The 20,593-nt window shown below is 42.4% G+C and overlaps 2 protein-coding genes across 4 annotated transcripts in view; one reads left to right on the top strand and one right to left on the bottom strand.

Annotated features, from left to right (window-relative positions):
• Window positions 1-17,184, top strand: part of usp9 (ubiquitin specific peptidase 9) — a 32,774-nt gene extending 15,590 nt beyond the window's left edge. Inside the window, exons 19-48 of one of the 3 annotated variants that reach the window (XM_030785709.1) lie at window positions 49-260; window positions 485-725; window positions 867-1,016; window positions 1,175-1,295; window positions 1,385-1,515; window positions 1,702-1,980; window positions 2,991-3,116; window positions 3,422-3,559; window positions 3,659-3,825; window positions 3,946-4,054; window positions 4,190-4,336; window positions 4,431-4,577; window positions 5,424-5,631; window positions 5,857-6,077; window positions 6,757-6,947; window positions 7,133-7,306; window positions 7,394-7,535; window positions 7,694-7,897; window positions 8,080-8,635; window positions 9,607-9,730; window positions 10,318-10,543; window positions 10,718-10,847; window positions 11,009-11,194; window positions 11,564-11,784; window positions 11,947-12,035; window positions 12,145-12,301; window positions 12,454-12,666; window positions 13,694-13,801; window positions 14,932-15,027; window positions 15,419-17,184. In XM_030785709.1, coding sequence (XP_030641569.1) covers window positions 49-260; window positions 485-725; window positions 867-1,016; window positions 1,175-1,295; window positions 1,385-1,515; window positions 1,702-1,980; window positions 2,991-3,116; window positions 3,422-3,559; window positions 3,659-3,825; window positions 3,946-4,054; window positions 4,190-4,336; window positions 4,431-4,577; window positions 5,424-5,631; window positions 5,857-6,077; window positions 6,757-6,947; window positions 7,133-7,306; window positions 7,394-7,535; window positions 7,694-7,897; window positions 8,080-8,635; window positions 9,607-9,730; window positions 10,318-10,543; window positions 10,718-10,847; window positions 11,009-11,194; window positions 11,564-11,784; window positions 11,947-12,035; window positions 12,145-12,301; window positions 12,454-12,666; window positions 13,694-13,801; window positions 14,932-15,027; window positions 15,419-15,556 — 5,352 coding nt within the window. In that variant the 3' untranslated portion in view covers window positions 15,557-17,184. The remainder of the gene's footprint in view (window positions 1-48; window positions 261-484; window positions 726-866; window positions 1,017-1,174; window positions 1,296-1,384; window positions 1,516-1,701; window positions 1,981-2,990; window positions 3,117-3,421; window positions 3,560-3,658; window positions 3,826-3,945; window positions 4,055-4,189; window positions 4,337-4,430; window positions 4,578-5,423; window positions 5,632-5,856; window positions 6,078-6,756; window positions 6,948-7,132; window positions 7,307-7,393; window positions 7,536-7,693; window positions 7,898-8,079; window positions 8,636-9,606; window positions 9,731-10,317; window positions 10,544-10,717; window positions 10,848-11,008; window positions 11,195-11,563; window positions 11,785-11,946; window positions 12,036-12,144; window positions 12,302-12,453; window positions 12,667-13,693; window positions 13,802-14,931; window positions 15,028-15,418) is intronic. The other 2 variants (XM_030785710.1, XM_030785711.1) reach the window with 2 other exon arrangements.
• Window positions 17,185-18,127: 943 nt separating this feature from the next.
• On the bottom strand, window positions 18,128-20,024 carry rpl8 (ribosomal protein L8). The gene is made up of 5 exons (XM_030785975.1): window positions 19,874-20,024; window positions 19,626-19,767; window positions 19,236-19,454; window positions 18,527-18,642; window positions 18,128-18,320 (listed from the first exon to the last, which is right to left on the bottom strand). Exons 1-5 carry the CDS (start codon window positions 20,009-20,011, stop codon window positions 18,162-18,164), a joined length of 774 nt encoding a protein of 257 aa, XP_030641835.1. The 5' UTR covers window positions 20,012-20,024; the 3' UTR covers window positions 18,128-18,161.
• Window positions 20,025-20,593: the final 569 nt, after the last annotated feature.

The following is a 20,593-nucleotide window of genomic DNA, read 5'->3' on the forward strand; positions in this document are numbered from 1 at the left end:
AAAATCAAAGTTCACTTTAAGATTAGGCTGTTTTGTATTCTCTTGCAGGTAGAGATCCATGAGGATTTCATCCAGTCGTGCTTTGACCGGCTGAAGGCTTCCTATGACACACTGTGTGTGCTGGATGGAGATAAGGACAGCATTAACTGCGCCAGACAAGAGGCCATCCGCATGGTCCGGGTTCTTACAGTGCTGAGGGAGTACATTACTGAGTGTGACAGCGACTACCATGAGGAGAGGACAATCTTGCCCATGTCCCGGTACCACGCTATATATCATATCATCAAACTACTCTTTATTTCTGCAGGGTGGTTACAAAACTGAACAATATACTTAAAACTATTCCGATTTCTTGTTTATGTTTGGTTGAATTATGTTTGGGAGGCACATGGAGCACTTACTCGGTTTTGAATTCAAATTCCATTGACATTGACATTGATGCTGGTTTCTGAAAAGGTTTCTGTCTATTTTTCCTGTCTTTCAGAGCTTTTCGTGGGAAGCACATTACGCTCATCGTGCGTTTTCCTAACCAAGGCCGGCAGGTGGATGACCTGGACATTTGGTCGCACACCAATGACACGATTGGTTCAGTGCGACGTTGCATTCTTACGCGAATAAAGGCTAACAGCTCACACACCAAGATTGAACTCTTTATCGGCGGAGAACTCATTGATCCCGCTGATGACAGGAAGCTGATTGGTCAGCTCAACCTCAAAGACAAAACTGTAAGAATCTATTGAGTGTACCTTTTCAGTATTTTATTTGCTGTGAGTCATGTTGCAGCCCAAATGTACATAGGGCATTGGTGGAAGGTATGGGGGCATAAAATATGTGGCAAAATCTGGTTTCTCTCTCTGTTTTTGTAGCTCATTACAGCTAAGCTGACCCAAGTCAGCGCCAATATGCCTTCAAGCCCTGACAGCTCCTCTGACTCTTCTACTGGCTCCCCTGGAAACCATGGCAACCACTACAGTGATGGGCCCAACCCTGAAGTTGAGAGCTGTCTTCCTGGAGTGGTGAGGGACTCAACATCGTTTCTGACTTGGTTAACTACCGAAAAAAAGACATGCTTGTTACTTCTGTGTTTATCCCCTGTTTCCTCTCCTTTATGTAGATGAGAGTGCTTAGAATTGAATGAAGTGTGATTGTTTTCTATGCAATGTGTTTATGATAGATAATGTCACAACACCTCCGCTACATCTCCTTCCTGTGGCAAGTGGCAGATCTGGGCTGTAATCTTAATATGCCTCTCCTTCGAGACGGTGCTCGTTTCCTAATGAAACTCATGCCTCCAGGTACAGACTTGACCCTCCACTCTGTCAGCTCCATACTGAGATGCTCCTTTAGGCTTCAGTATTCACCAAGTACTGTGTTTTGTCCCCAGATAACACTACAGTGGAGAGCCTGCGTGCCACCTGCCTGGATCACGCCAAACTGGGAGAGAACAGCCTTAGTCCCACCCTGGATGCACGCTTCTTTGGCCCCTCACCCTCACAAGTGCTGTACTTAATTGAGGTCAGTACCTAACTGATATCCCAAGTGGATGCTTCACTTTTTTACTACACCCATATATTTTGTGAAAAGTCTCACTAAGATTTAGAATCACTTGACAAGGAGTTTCTTGACTGAGGATGTTGCTCCAGCACCAGCGTTTCTCTCTGAAACTCAGTTCCTTTCTTTCTCTCTCTCTCTCTCTATCAGGTGGTATATGCTTTGCTGATGCCAGCCAGTGGTACACTGGGAGAAGATGCCTGTGATTTCCAGTACAACTTTTTAAAGAGTGGCGGTCTGCCGTTGGTACTGAGCATGCTCACCCGGAATAACTTCCTGCCAAACGCTGACATGGAGACACGGCGGGGGGCCTATCTCAACGCGCTTAAAATAGCGAAACTCCTGCTCACGGCAGTTGGCTTTGGCCATGTGAAGGCTGTGGCTGAGGCCTGCCAGCCCGTGGTGGAGGGAACAATCCCTGTGTCACCTGTAAGTGCCCCACTCTCACTGGCTCAGTATGGGAGAGTCATACAAAATGCAGACGCGTTAAGTCAGTGTCTTTGGCCATTCTGTGTATAAAATGAGCAGGCATTCCATGTTCACCAAATTAATTTTGCTGTGAATCTACACAGCCACTCTGTAATATGCCCCCCCCCTTAAACTTTTCCACCATGTCCTGAAATACATTGGACCACGTCAAAATGGCTCTCATACATGAATCAAATGCCACTCCGGTTGTAGAGACAGCATTTATTTAGCGTGAAATTGCTGTGATAGTGGGTTTTTTATTTTTTTTGTTCCTGGCTATGTCTTAATTATGAGACTTCATCACAGTGCAGGGGAAATCTTATTTCTGCCTTGGAGTGTGACCTTTTCTTGCAGTCCTCTGAAGGACTCGCCCGTCTCCTGTTGCCTCATCTCACCACACGCTTTAAGAGCCAAGATGCAGGTTGGCTGTCCAGAGCGGGCAAATGTCAGGAGTGTACAATGTCTTGGGAGGAAACGTTTTCTAACTAGAGCCTTGTATACACCCTACCCTTCCCTTGAGTTTGCTGTCATAAATTACAGTAGATGTACAAGTATGGCAAAGGGCAAACTAAATAAATAAGCAAGCAAGGCAGAGTCTGCTCAAAGTAGAATACTGCAAATGGAAAGATGCCTGCACTCTAATAGCAAATAAAAACATCAGTGGTCAAAACAATATTAACTTGTCAAGAGTTAAGTCGAATCACACTGCATGCCAGAGAGTCTGTGGTGTGTCTTCTGCTGATGTATTGCTTGTTTGCTCTTAGTGTCAGTTTGTGTAATCTTAGTCAGAAACCCCTTTTGTTTTACCCACCAAATGTTTGATTTGTGTTTTATTTATAGCAGCTGACCTTTTAGAGAGAATCTTAAGCTAGCTGCTCACACTTCTGTCTTGAGCCTCGGATGAGATCGGAATGCTGTCATTTGTGATAGAAAGATCATTAACCCAAAATTGTTGGCCTCTTTCTTGTCAGATAAACCAGGCCACTCATGACCAGGCCCTGGTGCTACAGAGTGCCTTGCAGAACATACCCAATCCCTCAGCTGAATGCATGCTGCGAAATGTAGCAATTCGTCTGGCCCAGCAGATTTCAGATGAGGTATGTGTGCAACTGACTCCAGTTTATAGAGCTGTGAAGGTGTCAGAGCAAGTCACAGTTAAAAGACTGGTATGTTTCCCTTGAAGACAGCCCGCACGTGGGTGAATAAAAGACTTGTGCGGTCTCTGTTTTTCCATGTTGGTCTTATAAATATGTGTGGTGAACCTTCCTCATTATGTCCATCTCTTCTTCTTAAGATGTTCTTACTGACAAAAATAAATTCAGGAAATTAAACTTGTAGATTTGTTGCTCAGCTTTATTTTCTGCTGATATATTCTATTTTCTGTTTTGTTTTTGATTTTCAGAACTTCTTTCAGGCTTCTAAATACATCCCAGACATCAGTGTAATTAGAGCAGTACAGAAGATCGTCTGGGCGTCTGGATGTGGCAGCATCCAGCTAGTCTTCAGCTCCAATGAAGAGATTAGCAAGATCTATGAGAAGGTGCTGTCGCAGTAACCAATGATGTAGCCCTTTCAGCGTGAAGCACCAAACTGCAATAATCACGTATTTATATTTGTGTTTGTGCGTGTCTTAAATCAGACCAACGCTGGAAATGAGCCAGATGTGGAAGACGAGCAGGTGTGCTGTGAAGCTCTGGAGGTCATGACCATGTGTTTTGCCCTTATACCCACCGCACTAGACGCACTTAGCAAAGAGAAGGCCTGGCAGACCTTCATCATAGATCTGCTTCTGCACTGTCAGAGCAAGTGAGTGATCCAAGAATGCTCTCCGTCTACAAAGATAGCTCTGTAAATTGCTATGTGTGAGGCTGTTATGTGCTAAAATTGCTTTGTATTAAGTGCTGTATTATGTTCTCTCTCCAACAGAACTGTTCGCCAAATGGCCCAAGAACAGTTCTTCCTCATGGCTACCAGATGTTGCATGGGTCACAGACCTCTTCTCTTCTTTATTACCCTCCTTTTCACAGTTTTAGGTGTAAGTATCTTTTACAATTTTATTGAAACTCACTGCTTTTCACAAATGTTATTTACCTGCTCAGAACCCATTGAGGCTCTGTCACACAGTCAGTAAAAATCTGGTTGTGTATTTTTCTTTTTTGTCTTCTCCCAGAGCACTGCAAAAGAGCGGGCAAAGCACGCTGGCGATTACTTCACCCTCCTAAGGCACTTACTCAACTACGCATACAACAGCAACATTAACCTCCCCAACGCAGAAGTCCTTCTCAACAATGAGATTGACTGGTTGAAACGTATCAGGGTATGTGTACTGACAAACCTATTGAAATGTTTTAATCTGCATGGTTGAAGGGGGATTTTTGAGGGTTAATTTAGAGACTTTGTGTTTTCTTTAGGATGAAGTGAAGAGGACAGGCGAGACCGGGGTGGAAGAGACCATTCTGGAAGGCCATATTGGTGTCACTAAGGAACTGCTGGCCTTCCAGACCCCAGAGAAGAAGTATTATATCGGCTGTGAGAAGGGTGGCGCCAACCTTATAAAGGTAAGACAGGGGTTAACTTTTTTCTATACTGCTTTAGGAGGGTTGCCACACACTGAGAGCTACACAGTGCCTGGGCTGAAACTGAAGACTGTTATAAAAGATGAACAGGACAACAAAAATTGTGTTTTGCTGTTGTAGAGAATGGTTCAGTTTTGCAGCACTTTTAAAATCTGTTCATAAACTTTCCGGTAGTTTGAAAACTCTGCCATAAAAATGATGCAGCAGCGCTGTGAGGGTGCAGACAGAGGAAGCATAAAGTATGTGACAGATTCAAATAAAGAGAACTTTACTTCAAAACTGTTCTTGGGAAAGTCTGCCTCGGGACATGACCAAAAAGATAATCCAAAAGAAGTCTTTGAGGTTTTTTGATGTTGCAGTATTTGGGCAGAATGAGCTAACTACCTACATATTAGCAGCCTGCTGTCATTATGAACAAATATTATAAACACAAGAGGTAAATTTCCCTATTCATTGAAAACAGGAATATAATACCAGTAAACCAACAAGATGTTACATTAAAGCTTGATTTTAAGGGCAATCATTAGGAGTTACTCCTCAGTGTTTTCTGAATGCAGGGCCAGGGCTTAGTTCTTCCCTTTTCACAGTTGAGGATTTCACATGTTACTGCTATCACTTACGGCCCTTCCAGATCAATAAGCATAAACGATGAGAGGAGCCAAATGTTTTCGATAGTTAGCCACCGAAAGTAAAAATTGAGATCTCATTCTGTTCCCCCGCCACTGCTCGCTCATCGAGTTTAGATGGTCTGTAAACACATTATTGAGCTCTTGTGTTTTTCTTTCATTTCTTCTCTCCCTCTATCCCTCTTTCTCTCTCCCTCTGTAGGAGCTGATAGACGACTTCATTTTCCCAGCATCAAACGTGTACCTGCAGTACATGAAGACCGGGGAGTTCCCCACTGAGCAGGCCATCCCCGTGTGTAGCACTCCTGCCACCATCAATGCTGGCTTTGAGCTTTTGGTTGCACTTGCAGTGGGTTGTGTGAGCAATCTCAAGCAGATTGTTGACACACTAACAGACATGTATTACATAGGTATGTTCAAATGCTCTTGGGTACCCTAAACGAGTCCTTCTGGAAATGCCTCTGTGCAAGTCAGAATTCATAGATTTTTGCCCTTTTTGAATGTATTTGACATGCACTCTCCAAATACATATTTCTTTAAAAATATTTTTGACTAAGCAGACATTGTTGTGAATACTCAGAGGGCAATTGTCGAGAATAAAACAAAAGGTTTTTTTCTTTTTCGTCTCCCGGCAGGTTGTGAGGCACTTACAGAGTGGGAGTACTTGCCGCCGGTTGGTCCCCGGCCAACTAAAGGTTTTGTCGGTCTGAAGAATGCTGGGGCGACCTGCTATATGAACTCAGTCATCCAACAGCTCTACATGATCCCACCGATCAGGAACGGCATTCTGGCTATAGAAGGCACGGGCAGTGATGTAGACGATGACATGTCTGGGGATGAGAAACAGGATAATGAGGTACAGAAGTGTGGGAGACAGACTTGAAAATTTGGGCACGTGAGCCTCTTTCTGAAAAAGTATTTGAAGTCAAGATTCATAATGCTCGTTGGGTTGTTTGGAGGGGCGGGGCCACTTTGTGATTTGCATAATGGTGTTCAGCTGGGTCTCATATCTTAATGGAGGGTGTGGCTGTCATTAGTAATTGCACTATGCTTCCATCAGTAGCCACATTTTCCCAGTGGAAGAAGACAGTAGAAGGGAAATGTACCTTGGATCCTTAGTTTTATCTGCTTAGGGCCAGATCTCAATTTGCATTTTGTCTGGCTTTACCTGTTCCTCTGTGGATGTCTGTCCTTTGCTCTTTGACCTTAGCCTGAGGGGGTAGCTCTTTCCACAGGTTCTATTATAGCTCATGCTTACAGCTTAGGTTAAGGTGCAGTGTGAGTCAGCTGTTTCAAGGCACCGTCATCAGCTTTGTGGTCCTGCTAATTTTTTTTTGCCCAATGTTGACGATCATCCTTTCTCAGCATTCAATGTCTGATAAAGCCATCATCATGTAGGCATAGCCTGAAACTCAGGGCATTTTTATATCTTCATTATTTGATCTTTGACTCTGTGTAACTGAAACTCATTATTACTTGTATTTTGCATTTTGTGACTTTGGCACGGTTACTATGTGTTTGCTTTGCCTCATCAGAGCAATGTGGACCCAAGAGATGATGTTTTCAGCTATCACCATCAGTTTGATGACAAGCCATCTCTCAGCAAATCGGAGGACAGGAAGGAGTACAACATAGGCGTTCTGCGCCACCTGCAGGTCATCTTTGGACACCTGGCTGCATCCAGGTTGCAGTATTACGTGCCTAGGGGGTTCTGGAAACAGTTCCGGTAATTGCATTTTGATTGGCACGAACGAATGCAAAGCCTCTGGCAAATTTCTTGTTTACCATGACAAAATGCCACATCCAAAATAACGGCAGTTTGGTATTAATCCTTTTCCAGTGTGGAAAGATCTGTAAGCCAGGTTTACAGTATCCTCACCGGTTTCTTTCTCTCCTCTCTCTGTGTTGCAGGTTATGGGGGGAGCCGGTGAATCTCAGAGAGCAGCACGATGCTCTTGAGTTCTTTAACTCTCTGGTCGATAGTCTTGATGAAGCTCTCAAAGCGCTTGGCCATCCTGCCATGCTGAGCAAGGTGCTAGGAGGATCCTTTGCTGATCAGAAGATATGCCAGGGCTGTCCTCACAGGTGGGCCTTTGGATGACATAAGAAAATAGCTATGTTATTTGTTACTTGCACCCAGAGTTGTTTGACATGGATGATGTGTGTTTTCAGATACGAGTGTGAGGAGTCATTCACCACACTGAATGTAGATATCAGAAACCACCAGAATCTCTTGGATTCCATGGAACAGTACGTGAAGGGAGACTTGCTAGAAGGTGCAAATGCTTACCACTGTGAAAAGTGCAACAAAAAGGTTTGTGTCTTGCATCGTGTTTTTTTTTTTTTTTTTTCCCTTTTTGTATTGATCATAGCCTTTTTTTGTCCAGTAGAGCATGTGTAGATTTAATTTGTTATTGGCAAATTGATTGGTTGGTGCTGGACTTTAATTTTGATTGCACTGATGTTTTTCAGGTGGATACGGTGAAGCGCTTACTCATTAAAAAGCTTCCTCCAGTACTGGCCATCCAGCTGAAACGCTTTGACTATGACTGGGAGCGAGAATGTGCTATCAAGTTCAATGACTATTTTGAGTTCCCTCGGGAGCTGGACATGGAGCCTTACACAGTGGCTGGGGTAGCAAAACTAGAGGGTTCTGATGTGCACTCAGAGAATCAGGTACAAGCACCGATATTAAACTAACCTGTTTTCACATTGTGTATAGTCTATATTGTTTGTTAGCCTTTTAGTATAAGGAGTAACATAAGGAAGTAGTTTCTAGACGCGTAAAATGATTGGAGTAGCTGAGACTGGCTCGTAGTAGTCCAAATATTCAAGCCATGTTCCTTTGATCTCTGTAGATGATCCAGCAGAATGAACCGTCAGACCCAGAGCCTCCAGGCACCTCTCGCTACAGGTTGGTGGGAGTGCTGGTGCATTCAGGCCAGGCTAGCGGTGGTCACTACTACTCCTATATCATCCAGAGGAATGGTAGTGGAGGCGAAGGTGAGAGGAATCGCTGGTACAAGTTTGACGACGGTGACGTGACGGAGTGCAAGATGGACGATGACGAGGAAATGAAAAACCAGTGTTTTGGCGGCGAATACATGGGCGAGGTGTTCGACCACATGATGAAGCGCATGTCCTACCGAAGGCAGAAACGTTGGTGGAATGCCTATATCCTCTTCTACGAGCGCATGGACTCACTGGATAAGGATAGCGAGTTGGTCAAGTACATCTCGGAGCTGAGCGTCAGCAGCAAGCCCCACCAGCTGAAGATGCCCTCGGCCATCGAGTGCAGTGTACGCAAGCAAAACGTGCAGTTCATGCACAACCGCATGCAATACAGCCTGGAGTACTTCCAGTTCATCAAGAAACTGCTGACCTGCAACAGTGTCTATCTGAACCCTCCTCCAGGTAAAGTCCTTCCTGGTTTGAAGTCTATGTCTCTCTCTGGTGTCTGTGGTGTGTTGTGCACTGTGGCTGAACTGAGTCTCTTGTCTTATCTGAAAGTCTACTTCAGTTCTGAATGAAAGTATTCTCACCCAAGCTAGTCACTGGTCAAAAGAGTGAGATTCTTTAAATAATTAAAGCACGTTGGTAAACATGAGTTGAAATTTGACCGGGCATAGGAGTGTGCGATAAAACAGGCCTGGTTAAAACAACAGAGAAGAGGTTTCCCGATCAGATGACTGAATGTTAGCCTCAAGTGATAATATGGTTATTGTTTGTTCAGTGCAGCTTGCCTCACTTGAATCTTAACTGCAATACTTTCCAGAGCAGTTGCCTCAAAAGTACATACAACCTCTTGACTGAGCAGAATTATATTGTTGGAACGTTTGCAGCAGTAAACTGGAGCTCAGCCTACATTTTAAGTTGATATGTGCCACTGAATTCTGAATTATTTATTCGAGTAGGTCTAATTCACAGCATTGGAATATAAGCCTTTTGACTTCCTGCAAGTGTTGAAACACAGCCATTTGAATGTGATGCTCTGACTCATCAAGAATGTGATGGTGTTTTTTTTTTTTTTTTTTGGTATGTGTATGTGAATGTAGGCGGGTGGTGATGGTTTTTTCTGATGCCAGCCTGCGGCTCCTGTTTGTGTGTGTGTTCTAATTTAAGACTGAGCCGGCTGATGCATCAGGTCCCATTTTAATGAAACCGCCGTTGCAGTTGCTGTCACACTTTCTTTGGATGCTTTGGATATTTAGCGCCTTGATTATCTTTCAGCAGATCTCCATATCTTCAGGGGGAACCTCATTGGAATAACACACATGGATAGTTCTTTGTCGAATGCCTCATATCTTCGTTTACAGCGTGTTTTGAAGGTTTATTCATCCGAAGGTGATTTACATTTGGATGATGTTTATATTTTGCTCCACTAGGCCAAGACCATCTTTTGCCTGAAGCTGAAGAAATGGCTATGATTAGTATTCAGCTGGCTGCAAGGTTCCTCTTCAGCACTGGCTTCCACACTAAGAAAATAGTGCGCGGTCCTGCCAGTGACTGGTAAGTCTGTTAAGATAACAAATATCTGGGTCATTCCATGTGAGCTCACCCAGAATTCAGAACTTCTCCCAGTTAATGTCATGGATTTTCTCAAAAAAAAGTCATTTAAAAACTTCTGCTAAATTCACGGGACCAGCTCTACTCCCAAGTACTTTAAGTTATGAATTTTTGAAGTTTGGCCCTCGGAGCTGAATTTCATCATTTTTGCAATTGTTTATAAGCCTCACCAATTGCTTACTTTTCACAGAATTGGGTTGAAATTTGTACTGAACATCCAAGAAACCCTAAGGATAATTTGTAACGTGTATTCATGTAAATGGTTGTTGCTGAATGTCAGTAATCAAATTAATAAAAATAAAGTACCTTAACGAAGAATCTTTCATTTTCAAAAGTTAATGTCTCCACTAGTTTTCACTTTCTTGCAACCAAATTTTGATTCTGTGTGTTATTAATATAATTTCTTTCTTTTTTTCATCTTTTCATTTACATCTTTAAAATCCCTTGGTGCAGACATTTTAGCGGTGGTGTGTTTTTTTTTTTTTGTTTTTTTTTTAAACTAGTATTTGTTTGCTCTCTGCTCTCCTCAGGTATGATGCCCTGTGTATCCTGCTGAGACACAGCAAGAATGTACGCTACTGGTTTGCACATAACGTCCTGTTTGCCTACCCAAATCGCTTCTCTGAGTATCTGCTGGAGTGCCCCAGCGCTGAGGTCAGAGGGGCTTTTGCTAAACTCATAGTATTTATTGCACATTTCTCCCTGCAAGATGGACCATGCCCTTCACCGACTGCCTCTCCAGGACCTTCCAGTCAGGTAAATCCATCCATATTCACAGTCCTTAAGAATTATACAAAAAGGCATGAGACAGGATGTGTTCGTATAAAAACGTTTTGACGCAATTGGAATATGGCTTGCACTTTTGCAAGCAGATTCTCCACTAGTCTAATGAAGATCACACAGTGAAGATCACTTCTTGTGTCGTTTCAGGCCTGTGATAATCTGAGCCTAAGTGACCATCTGTTCCGTGCCGTTCTCAACCTGCTGCGGAGAGAAGTGTCTGAGCACGGCCGTCACCTGCAGCAGTACTTTAACCTGTTCGTCATGTACGCCAACCTGGGTAAGTAGCTCTTGTCTGTCCCACACAGCTGTGTGAAGACCCTCTCTGTGCTGGCCGTTGGGATGCTGAGCCTTTGCTGACAGAGCTGGGAGTATTGGCTGCTGGGAGTACCGGCTAGAGCTCTCTGTAATAGTAACCATTTCAACTTCGACTCTTCTCAGGCTTGGCAGAGAAGACGCAACTGTTGAAGCTGAACGTGCCAGCCACCTTCATGCTGGTGGCCCTGGACGAGGGTCCTGGACCGGCCATTAAGTACCAGTACGCCGAACTGGGCAAACTGTACACGGTGGTATCACAACTGGTGCGCTGCTGTGACGTGACTTCACGCATGCAGTCCTCGATCAACGGTGAGTCGTGTTTCAGGACCTCTTAACAAGACCCGTTTATGACACACGCACATGTCAGGTTAGGGCTGGTCCCCTTTGCCCTATGAGGATTCACATCCTTGCCCAGGATCCAGTGACTGATAAATCAGCCATCTCCTGGCAGGTATGCCGTGTAAGGCTTTGCTTGGAGCTGAGGGCGGTAACAGAAGCATTTCTCAATATTCAGTATAAAACTAGGAAAACGTTCTCCCTGAACGTAGTTTCATGCAAGGTTACAAATATTCTGTGGCTAATAAACTCCTTGAAGATGCTCAGTCATAAGGCTTTGTACTGCTGTCTGACTGTGCAATCAAAATTTGTTAATGTTTTCCCCTGTCCTGTTTACTGCAGGTAATCCACCTCTCCCCAACCCATACGGTGACCCCAGCCTCTCACAGCCCATCATGCCTCTCCAGCAGATGGTGGCAGAGATCTTGTTTGTGCGAACCAGCTATGTGAAGAAAATCATTGAGGACTGTAGCAATTCTGAGGAGACCATCAAACTGTTGCGCTTCAGCTGCTGGGAGAACCCCCAGTTTTCCTCCACTGTGCTCAGTGAGCTACTCTGGCAGGTAAAAGCCACCCCTAGCCCAGACTCCTGCTCACAGCCAGTCTGCACACAACTGCCACGCATTAGTTGTAGTCAAATATAAATTGTCTCTAGGCTGCAATTTGATGTGTGTTAAGAATCAAATCATCTGCATAGATTTTTCACATTTTGTTTGATGGCTTAGGTGGCGTATTCCTACACATATGAGCTTAGGCCTTACCTGGACTTGCTGCTGCAGATTTTACTCATTGAGGACTCCTGGCAGACTCATAGGTAATGCTCAATTTTGTTTTTGCTATTCAATATATATACTCTTCCCTCCAAACCACGTGACAGTTTTCTTCACTTTTCTCTCTAAAAAAAACCAAAACTGTTCAAACAGGATCCACAATGTACTGAAGGGTATCCCTGATGACAGAGATGGGCTGTTTGATACCATCCAGCGCTCTAAAAACCACTATCAGAAAAGGGCATATCAGTGCATCAAATGCATGGTAGCTTTGTTCAGCAACTGTTCAGTGGCCTACCAGATCCTCCAGGTAACTCCACCGCCACCACATCATAAAAGAGTGTGCCATGCCTCTGGTCTGCTGAGGTTTCGGTTAAAGGACCTTGCTCTGTACTTTCATTTATGTGGTTGATTATGTGGTCTTTTCATGTGGTTGATTTTTTTTTTTCTCCCCTCCTCCAGAGTAACGGGGATCTAAAGAGGAAGTGGACATGGGCGGTAGAGTGGCTTGGGGATGAGCTTGAACGTCGGCCGTACGCAGGCAATGCCCAGTACACTTACAACAACTGGTCTCCTCCTGTCCAGAGCAACGAGACGTCCAACGGTTATTTCCTGGAGCGCTCACACAGTGCACGCATGACGCTCGCCAAAGCTTGCGAGCTTTGTCCAGAGGAGGTATGTCACACCACTCTCCGTAAGCCCCTAACCAGGCTTTCTGAATTACTGTGAGCAGTGCAGTCTGATGCTAGCATCGCAGTTGTATGTTTTTGCACTCAATCTCTCAATTTCAATGATTTTGTTTCATTACTTAATATTCCTTTTTTTTTTTTTTTTTTTGCTCTTACTAAAATTTTACCTTATCCTAGACAGTGTTATTCTCAAAGCTTGCTAGTTAACTGAATTAATTTGGGGGGTTTTATGATGTGAATTTAGCATGTATGATTTGTATGATGTACTAATTTGAGATGATTTTGGATTTTACTAAAATTTACCCAAATTACTAGAATTTCCAATTGTCATTGAAGTTGTTGGTGATTTTAGTTATTTCTAACCTTGTTAAAATAAGGTTAAAAAAAACAAAACACCTCTTTTAAAAAGTATTGCTTGTTAAAATGATCATTTTGTTTAGTTCAATATGGCACTGAAAATAAGCATATGGGAGCTTGGTTCTGAGGCTGCATATCATTTTAAATTTAGTGTAGTCTTTTTTTTGGAGGGGTTGGATGAAGGGGTCGCTAATGGTGCTTTTAGGACTCTGCTATTTCTTTTTGTGATTAGGTTTTTTTTTTTTTTTTATGAATTCACTTTTTTGACCGTCAAGGGTGCTGTGTTTTACTATAGATAGGGCTTTGAGTTTTCGATAATTCTGTTTCCAAACTTTTTAAACCCCTAGATGAATGTGTTATTGGTTTTCCCTCCCTTTTTTTCTAAATTGTTTTACGGGTGCCACGGTCACCTGATATTAACATTTTTTTTTCCCTAATTACCCGCATTCGTATTATTGTTTTCATGTGGCTTCTTTTTCTTTCCTTTGCTCAGTTTAGTAAGTTATATTTGTTTTTTTTTTTTATCTAGGACTACCATAGAAGGAGAAATGATTTGGATGTTTAGTGTTAACAGAGAGCTCGTATAAATCCACAGTTGCATCGTTTATTGACACTTGTTTCATAAGTATGCATTATTAACTGCCATTTCAAAATAGTGTCACTTAACGAAGCATGAAGTGGTGTCTGAAGAGGACGCTGGCCGGAAACCGTCCTCGCCACAGCAGCTTTTGCCAGGGGAAGTGACAGGCCCGCAGCAGCACACTGTAAGAGCCGTATGCCATGGCCACTCTGATGCCATCTGTGTAACCTCTGGGTGTTCACAGGGCGTGGTGTAGCACGTTCCATATCCCCCCCCCCCACTCCCCTCCAAAAAAAGAGCACTGACAACTGTTCTCTCTCTCTCTCGTCCTCATCTCAGTGTGTTTTTAACCAAAAACCTTTTCCTCTTTTTTTTTTTTTTTTGTGATAGAAAACACAAAGTGATCGAAAACTCTAAGCCTTGGCTATAGTGTGTTTCTTTTGTGAATAATGGTTGTATGGGTGTGGGTGTGTGTTTGTGTGTGTGTGTGTGAGTAAGTGGTCATCCTTGTAGCTTTTTTTTTTTTTTTTTTTTTCCCCCTTTGGATTTCTTGCATATGTGTATACATTTTGATTGAATTTTTGAAATGCTTTTGAAGCAATGTGACAGCTGTAAAATTGAATGAATTTAGGAGCATAACTGGTTTGAGAGAAATTGTTGCTGTACAATCAGGCTCTGATTTTATTGGGGGTTTTCTTTCCCCCCCTCCCGTCTAGGGATACAACACTTTCATTTAGCTATTTGATTAAAAGATTTTAGCACCTTTTCTCTGCTGTCACAGTTTTACAAACATCTAGCTGTTCCCTGTATATATTTATCACACAGCAACCTTCTCAATGTATTTAGATATCATGTGGTTTCCAAAGTCCTGTTTTGAAGGCACATTTCTCCATTTATGGTGTCTGTCTGTCATTAGGTTCTTGTCAACTGTCACTCAGTGTGATCATTTCAGTCGTAACCAAAAGAAGATGTTTCACATTTTTCTATTGGATGAAAAGGGGCCTATGTAGAACAAAGGCCATGTTTTGTGCAAAGCATGAATGAAACTGAAAATGTGCATCAGAACATTGGCTGTCGAGATGCACCAGCTGGTGCTGCAGAGGGGTGTAGATCTATATTGGCTTTGATCTTCCCCTGGAGAGCCAGTCAACTGAGTCAGAATTTTTCACACATCTGATTATTCCATTCCTTACATTTTGCTCGTGTAACATAAACAATACCATTTTTTTTATTGTGTTCATAGCAGGCAGGAGCCATGTGTGTGGTTTGTTTAAGGTTAAAGAGGATCTTGTTTGTTTGTGGCTTGTTTCTCAGGAACCAGATGACCAGGAGGCTCCTGATGAACAGGACTCCTCTCCCCCTGAGGACACTTCTCTGTACCCCCACTCTCCAGGGACACAGTATCAGCAGGTAACCCTCCACCCACTCACTGTTAATTCAGTAAAACTGGAGGAGCTTGCATGGCCTTAGTCATTCAGAACATCCTCTGTATGGGTCAAATCTTTGAAGGTTTATGTGTGAATTGTACTGTCCTATCATATTTGGGTCTTTATTACTGCATTTATCATTTAGGCCTTTTGCTTCTGACACTTAGGTTCTTTGTTAGTTTTCAAAACTGTCCAGACTGACTTTTCCCCCTCATGTTTTCAGTACTTTTTTTTTTTCTCCTCAGTGCTTTTCAGTACTTCTTGCCTAAACACTGTTTACTACCCTGCTCACTGTGCTTGAATTATGCTTGGGCTTGGTGGCTTCCATTGGTATAATCAGAGGGGTTTTTTTTTCTTCTTATATCCTTTATCAGCAGAACAACCTCCCTCATGGTCAACCGTACACAGGTCCTGCAGCACAGCATATGAACAACCCTCAACGCCCAGGCCCACGAGCACAAGAGAACTGGGAACCCCCTGAAGAGGTCACCCCAGTCCAGCCCAAAGAGTAATGACGACACACTCACCTGGTCCTCCATCTGATCTCTCCAGCGAGACAAAGGAAGAGCAAGGCCAGGCCCCATCACGCAGCTCCACTCCAGGCCCTGATTATCCACAGCTCAGATCTTTGTATTTTTAACCCTGGAATGGAGCGTCTATCCACTGTCTGTTCTGCAGTATTAACTGTCACAAATTTAACCTGCCTGCAGTGGACCATGTATAGTGCTGTAATCAACTAGGCCTGATGCACTAGTCTAGTATGACAACAGTGTACATAGTATGTTAATGTTTTGACTGTTCCAAATCAACAGCATAAAAGTGCTGTTTGGATACTTGCAGATCTATGAAAAACAAATACAAAAATGTGCAAAAAGTACAAAAAAAAAAAAAAAAAGTCTCCCTTTGTTTGATCACCTGTGCTCAGCAGTGAGGTTTGGCCTGCCTTTGGGCAGACTGAGTCACTCAGCTTTAGATCCTGCATTAATCCATGTGAACGTCTGACCAAGCCATGCCAACCCTGGAGCTAAGAGATGCTTGGTTGCATGGGAGTATTACAGTGGCTGAATGATCTTAGTGGTTTTTGGTTGATGTGAAAGTGGTGATGCAAAATTGTTCTGGAAAGTTTTCATTGCCTTTAATTTGTTCTGGAATTAATTGTCATTTGACAGCTCTAGTTGAAATGCTAAAAGATTTAGCATGGCTTCACACCAAACTAGTGTAGCCGCAGGGAAAATCTGTGATTACAGCTGTAGTTCTTAATCCACAGCTACGTTGAAGAGCCTTCTTTTTTTTTGTTTGTTTTTTTTTTTTTTTTAATCTAAGAAATAAGTGGCTTTCTCAATTGCACATATAATCCTCAGACTTCACATTTGGCAGAATTTTTTTCCCTTTTCTTTTGTTTTCTTTTTTTTGGTGGGATAAAAGCTTAGTTTTTGATTATAGGAATTTTCAAAAAAAATTAAAAAAGAAGAAAACGTATATGCAACAATTTGCTATGCCAGGATGCCTGGAGCATAAGTGGACTGTACTCGGTTTGCCTCTGTGTCTTGCCTTGGTCGAGCCTCGTGTTTTAACAAACTGTAAAAACAATGTTCTCATGGCTATAGTCAGCCGACTTCAGATGCTCCCAGTTCACATTTGCTTACTCTACTTGAACACAGGCTCTGTCTGAGGACTGTTCATCCAAGGCAAATGGACATGAAGCAGGGTTGTACCATAAAGTAACTGCTGGTTAGTCATGTTGCAACTTGAGCTAAGGAAAAATGTAATTCTTTAGGAGTAAAGGCAAACATCAGTAAATACTGTATTTAATTGGTAACTTGAATGCTTGTATTTTTTTGGATTTTTGTCTAAAAATACCAAATACTCCTATGAATGAAAATATTCTGCCCACCATATTATATTTAAATATTTGCTGTTTTATTTTATAGAATTTATTTTGTTCACTAAAAGACAAATAGAATTTGATTTAAGAGGAACATTTTTGTCCTTGTGTTATTTTTAAAGAAGATATTGACTGTACAGAGTTCTTCGCCCTGTTTTTTGCCGACTTTTGTTTTGGCCATGGTGTGACGTTGAAATCTGGAGCTGCAGTCGCGATGTGAACTTTGACTTTGTGAGTTTTTTTGTGCACAGAAATATTACAAAAAAAAGAAAAAAAAAAAGAAAAAAAAAAAAGCATTGCGCCCTTCAAAAATAAAAAATGGAACATTCGCCCTGTCTCATGTCATACATGATTCATTGTGAACATACTGATCTTTTCAAAATAAATTGGATTTCCTGTAAGACACTGCATACAACGGCGCTTGTGTTGTGGAGATCTAACATTGGAAAGCGCCTCCAAAATGAAGTCAACTATTCATAAAAGTATCTGGAAAAAACTTTTTGGATTACTAGACAAGACAGTTCTATTCAGTCTGCACTTAGTGTCCAACGCAACCCTTTTTATTTTATCTTACTTTGTACTTATCCTTTTGAAGTACCATGCATTCATTCAAGTTTTCTCTTGACAGTGTTCATGCAGCCTTTTCTTTTACATGTACAAAATAGTACTAAAAGTTTAACTTTTAAAGAAATCATCAATCCCGCAGAGAATAGTTAGGAATCTTTCTAACTACTTTGAACACACAACTGCCTTTTTTTACACCAAAAACTGCCCAAGCATTTGAGTCCTATTTGGTGGAGTAAATCTCCTCTGCTACTTTACCTAATCAAATAAGGCAACCTTCCAGTTTACATCCAGGACATCTGACACAAAACTTAGAATGCCCTCTGTAAATGTTAGAAATTACTTCTAATAGCAAACTAGGCGTGTGGCCCTAGCTCACATATACAAACACTTAACCATTCTCAAAATGTTAAGTGATTACCCACAGTAGAATGACATATGCCCCATATGGGCATGCTATCACTAACCTTCTGTGGTTAATGTGCAAAAAACTGACTGGAAATAGACATTTCGTTTCAGTCATTAGTTATCTGCATATAAATAATGCCCAAGTTCCCAAGTAAGTCCAACAAATGCACAGGTCATCCCCTGGGAAAAGTAAACCCAACAACAATACCAGTCAGAGTCAATGAGGTTTGTTGGAACACATTTTATTAGCAAGATACAGATTAGTTTTCTTTGTCCTGGACGGTCTTTGTTCCGCGCAGTCTGCCAGTACGACGGGCAGCGATGAGACCGACCTTGCGTCCAGCGGGCGCGTCCCTCCTGATGGTGGAAGGTTTGCCAATGTGCTGGTGGTTACCACCACCGAAGGGATGTTCAACAGGCTGAGGAGAGAAATGAAAGGTCAGAAACCCACTTCATGAACCCACTTTGGCAAAAGCCATACATGTCTTCTCTATAAATGAAAACTGTTTCTGCATACGAAACCAGGAAAGGACCATGTACACATACTCAAGCATACAGATAATTAAATACAGTCTGAAGCAACATCACGCGCGGTTAAGCACACTGCACTGCTTTGGATACTTACGTTCATCGCCACACCACGGACACGAGGCCAGCAGTTCCTCTTGGCCTTGTACTTGTGGTAGGCACGTCCTGCCTTCAGGATGGGCTTATCAATACGACCACCACCAGCAACAACACCTTCGTAGTAAAAACAAAACAAAAAAGGATAAATACTCTCATTTATCTCGACTTTTGACATGAAGAACTGTTTCCAATGAGACATACAAATCCATTTTAAGACTAGACTTCAGCAAAAGGACATATGGTTTCAATGATTTGAAAGAGAAGGCTTCCTGCTTAGCTCAACACTACAATATTAACTAAGCCGAAATGCAAGCATAACAGCTCGGTCTACTGTACCTTCAATTAGTTTGCAAACCCTGATCTAGAGGTTATGTCTGTTCCTAACATGGTGACGGTAACCAGTATACTCCGTGATGTATATAGTTTTACTCAAAGCTTGGATTGTTTTAATTTAAATTTAAATTTAAAAAATTCCTACTTCTACTCATTTGTCACAACTGCTCCAAATGCAGATACTATTCATGATAAATTAGGATGTGATGGCTACAAGGAATTTTGCCCTGCCAAGAAAAAGTGTTTTAAGGAAATTCAGCAACTCAAAGAAGCAAAGACAGATGCACTGGAATGTGCATCAACTGAAGTGTACTTTAGCGGCCTGTTGGCAACAAGGTATTTCACCTCCACAGTAAATTCTGAGGACCTCTTACCGACAACAGCTCTGTTTGCAGAAGAGATGACCTTCTTGGATCCAGAGGGGAGCTTGACTCTTGACTTCTTGGTCTCAGGGTTGTGAGAGATGACTGTGGCGTAGTTTCCGGAAGCACGGGCCAGCTTGCCCCTGTCTCCTGGCTTCTCCTCCAGACAGCAGATGATGGTACCCTCAGGCATGGTGCCGACAGGCAGTACATTACCAATGTTCAGCTGGGCTGTAAATATGTAGACAACATCAGTTTTATAAGGGAAAAAGTATTACACAACAAGCTGATAAAAGACTTAAGTGTAAATTGTGTTATCTGATTGAATTCACTTTGCTAGTATTGACTTTCATCCATTTGGATCTACATGCATACTTCAATGACATGGTAAGTCGACATTACCTTTCTTGCCGCAGTAGATGAACTGGCCAGTGTGAATGCCTTCAGCTGCAATGAACAGTTCTGTCCTCTTCTTGAATCTGTACGGGTCACGGAAGGCTACCTTAGCCAGGGGGGCTCCACGGCCGGGGTCGTGAATTATATCCTGCGTAACAGAATTAACACTTTAGCCTCAAGATATACCACAGAATGCAGGACTTAACATTCACGAACATCATGCTGAGCCCAACAGGTGAGTCCACAAACTTCACCTTCACGATTCCCTTGATATAGCCATGGCGTTCGGCAAAGTCAATATGCCGGAGTTTAGCAGCACCTTTCCTGTGCTTGACATGGGCTTTGAAGACGGAGCCCGCACCTTTCCTCTGTCCCCTGATCACACGTCCCATCCTGTTCTGCAGGGAGAAAAAAAACTGATGAAACAGTTCAACAACTCAGTGTATCTACATAAAATACTCTTCGCAAGAGCTAAAATTCATGATCACAAAGCATCATGCTTATGCTTAATCAATGCGCAATGTAGAGCACACTAACAATGATGTGCAGGGTTCGATTCTACTCTAAAACCTTCAAAGTATCTCGCATTCCAGTCGTTCATTACACCTTCAAAGATTCTCAAGAAATTCCAAATTTCTAGTAGCCCGTGGTTACTAACTTTACCACTTCAGCTCACTGAACTGATACAACATTTATCAACATTCACAACTGTCAGATCTTTAAATTCGAACACTTCACAGTGGCTTGATGTGCTAGCTGCATAGCCATGTCACTCATTCCGGCTAGCTTCCCTAGGATTATTAGTCAGTGCCAGATTAAATACATTCATGGATTTGCGGTTATACTGCACACAAAACTCCGGGACCTATGAGCTGACCCAAATAACAAAGTTTAACTGACGTTAAAATTCAAGTCACTACTCTACATACATGGGTAACGCAAAGAAACAACTAAGACGACATGTCTGGGCCATG

The sequence above is a fragment of the Chanos chanos genome, chromosome 10 (assembly GCF_902362185.1).
Source record: "Chanos chanos chromosome 10, fChaCha1.1, whole genome shotgun sequence".
In the NCBI taxonomy this organism is placed as follows: domain Eukaryota; kingdom Metazoa; phylum Chordata; class Actinopteri; order Gonorynchiformes; family Chanidae; genus Chanos; species Chanos chanos.

What these genes read in the sequence shown, in the direction of transcription:
- rpl8 (XM_030785975.1), bottom strand. Translation starts at nt 20,011, where the DNA reads ATGGGACGTGTGATCAGGGGACAGAGGAAAGGTGCGGGCTCCGTCTTC. An exon ending in TGCAAACAGAGCTGTTGTCG is followed by an intron (nt 18,643 to 19,235) that starts GTAAGAGGTCCT and finishes TTTACTACGAAG; the next exon opens with GTGTTGTTGCTGGTGGTGGT. An exon ending in TCCGTGGTGTGGCGATGAAC is followed by an intron (nt 18,321 to 18,526) that starts GTAAGTATCCAA and finishes TTCTCTCCTCAG; the next exon opens with CCTGTTGAACATCCCTTCGG.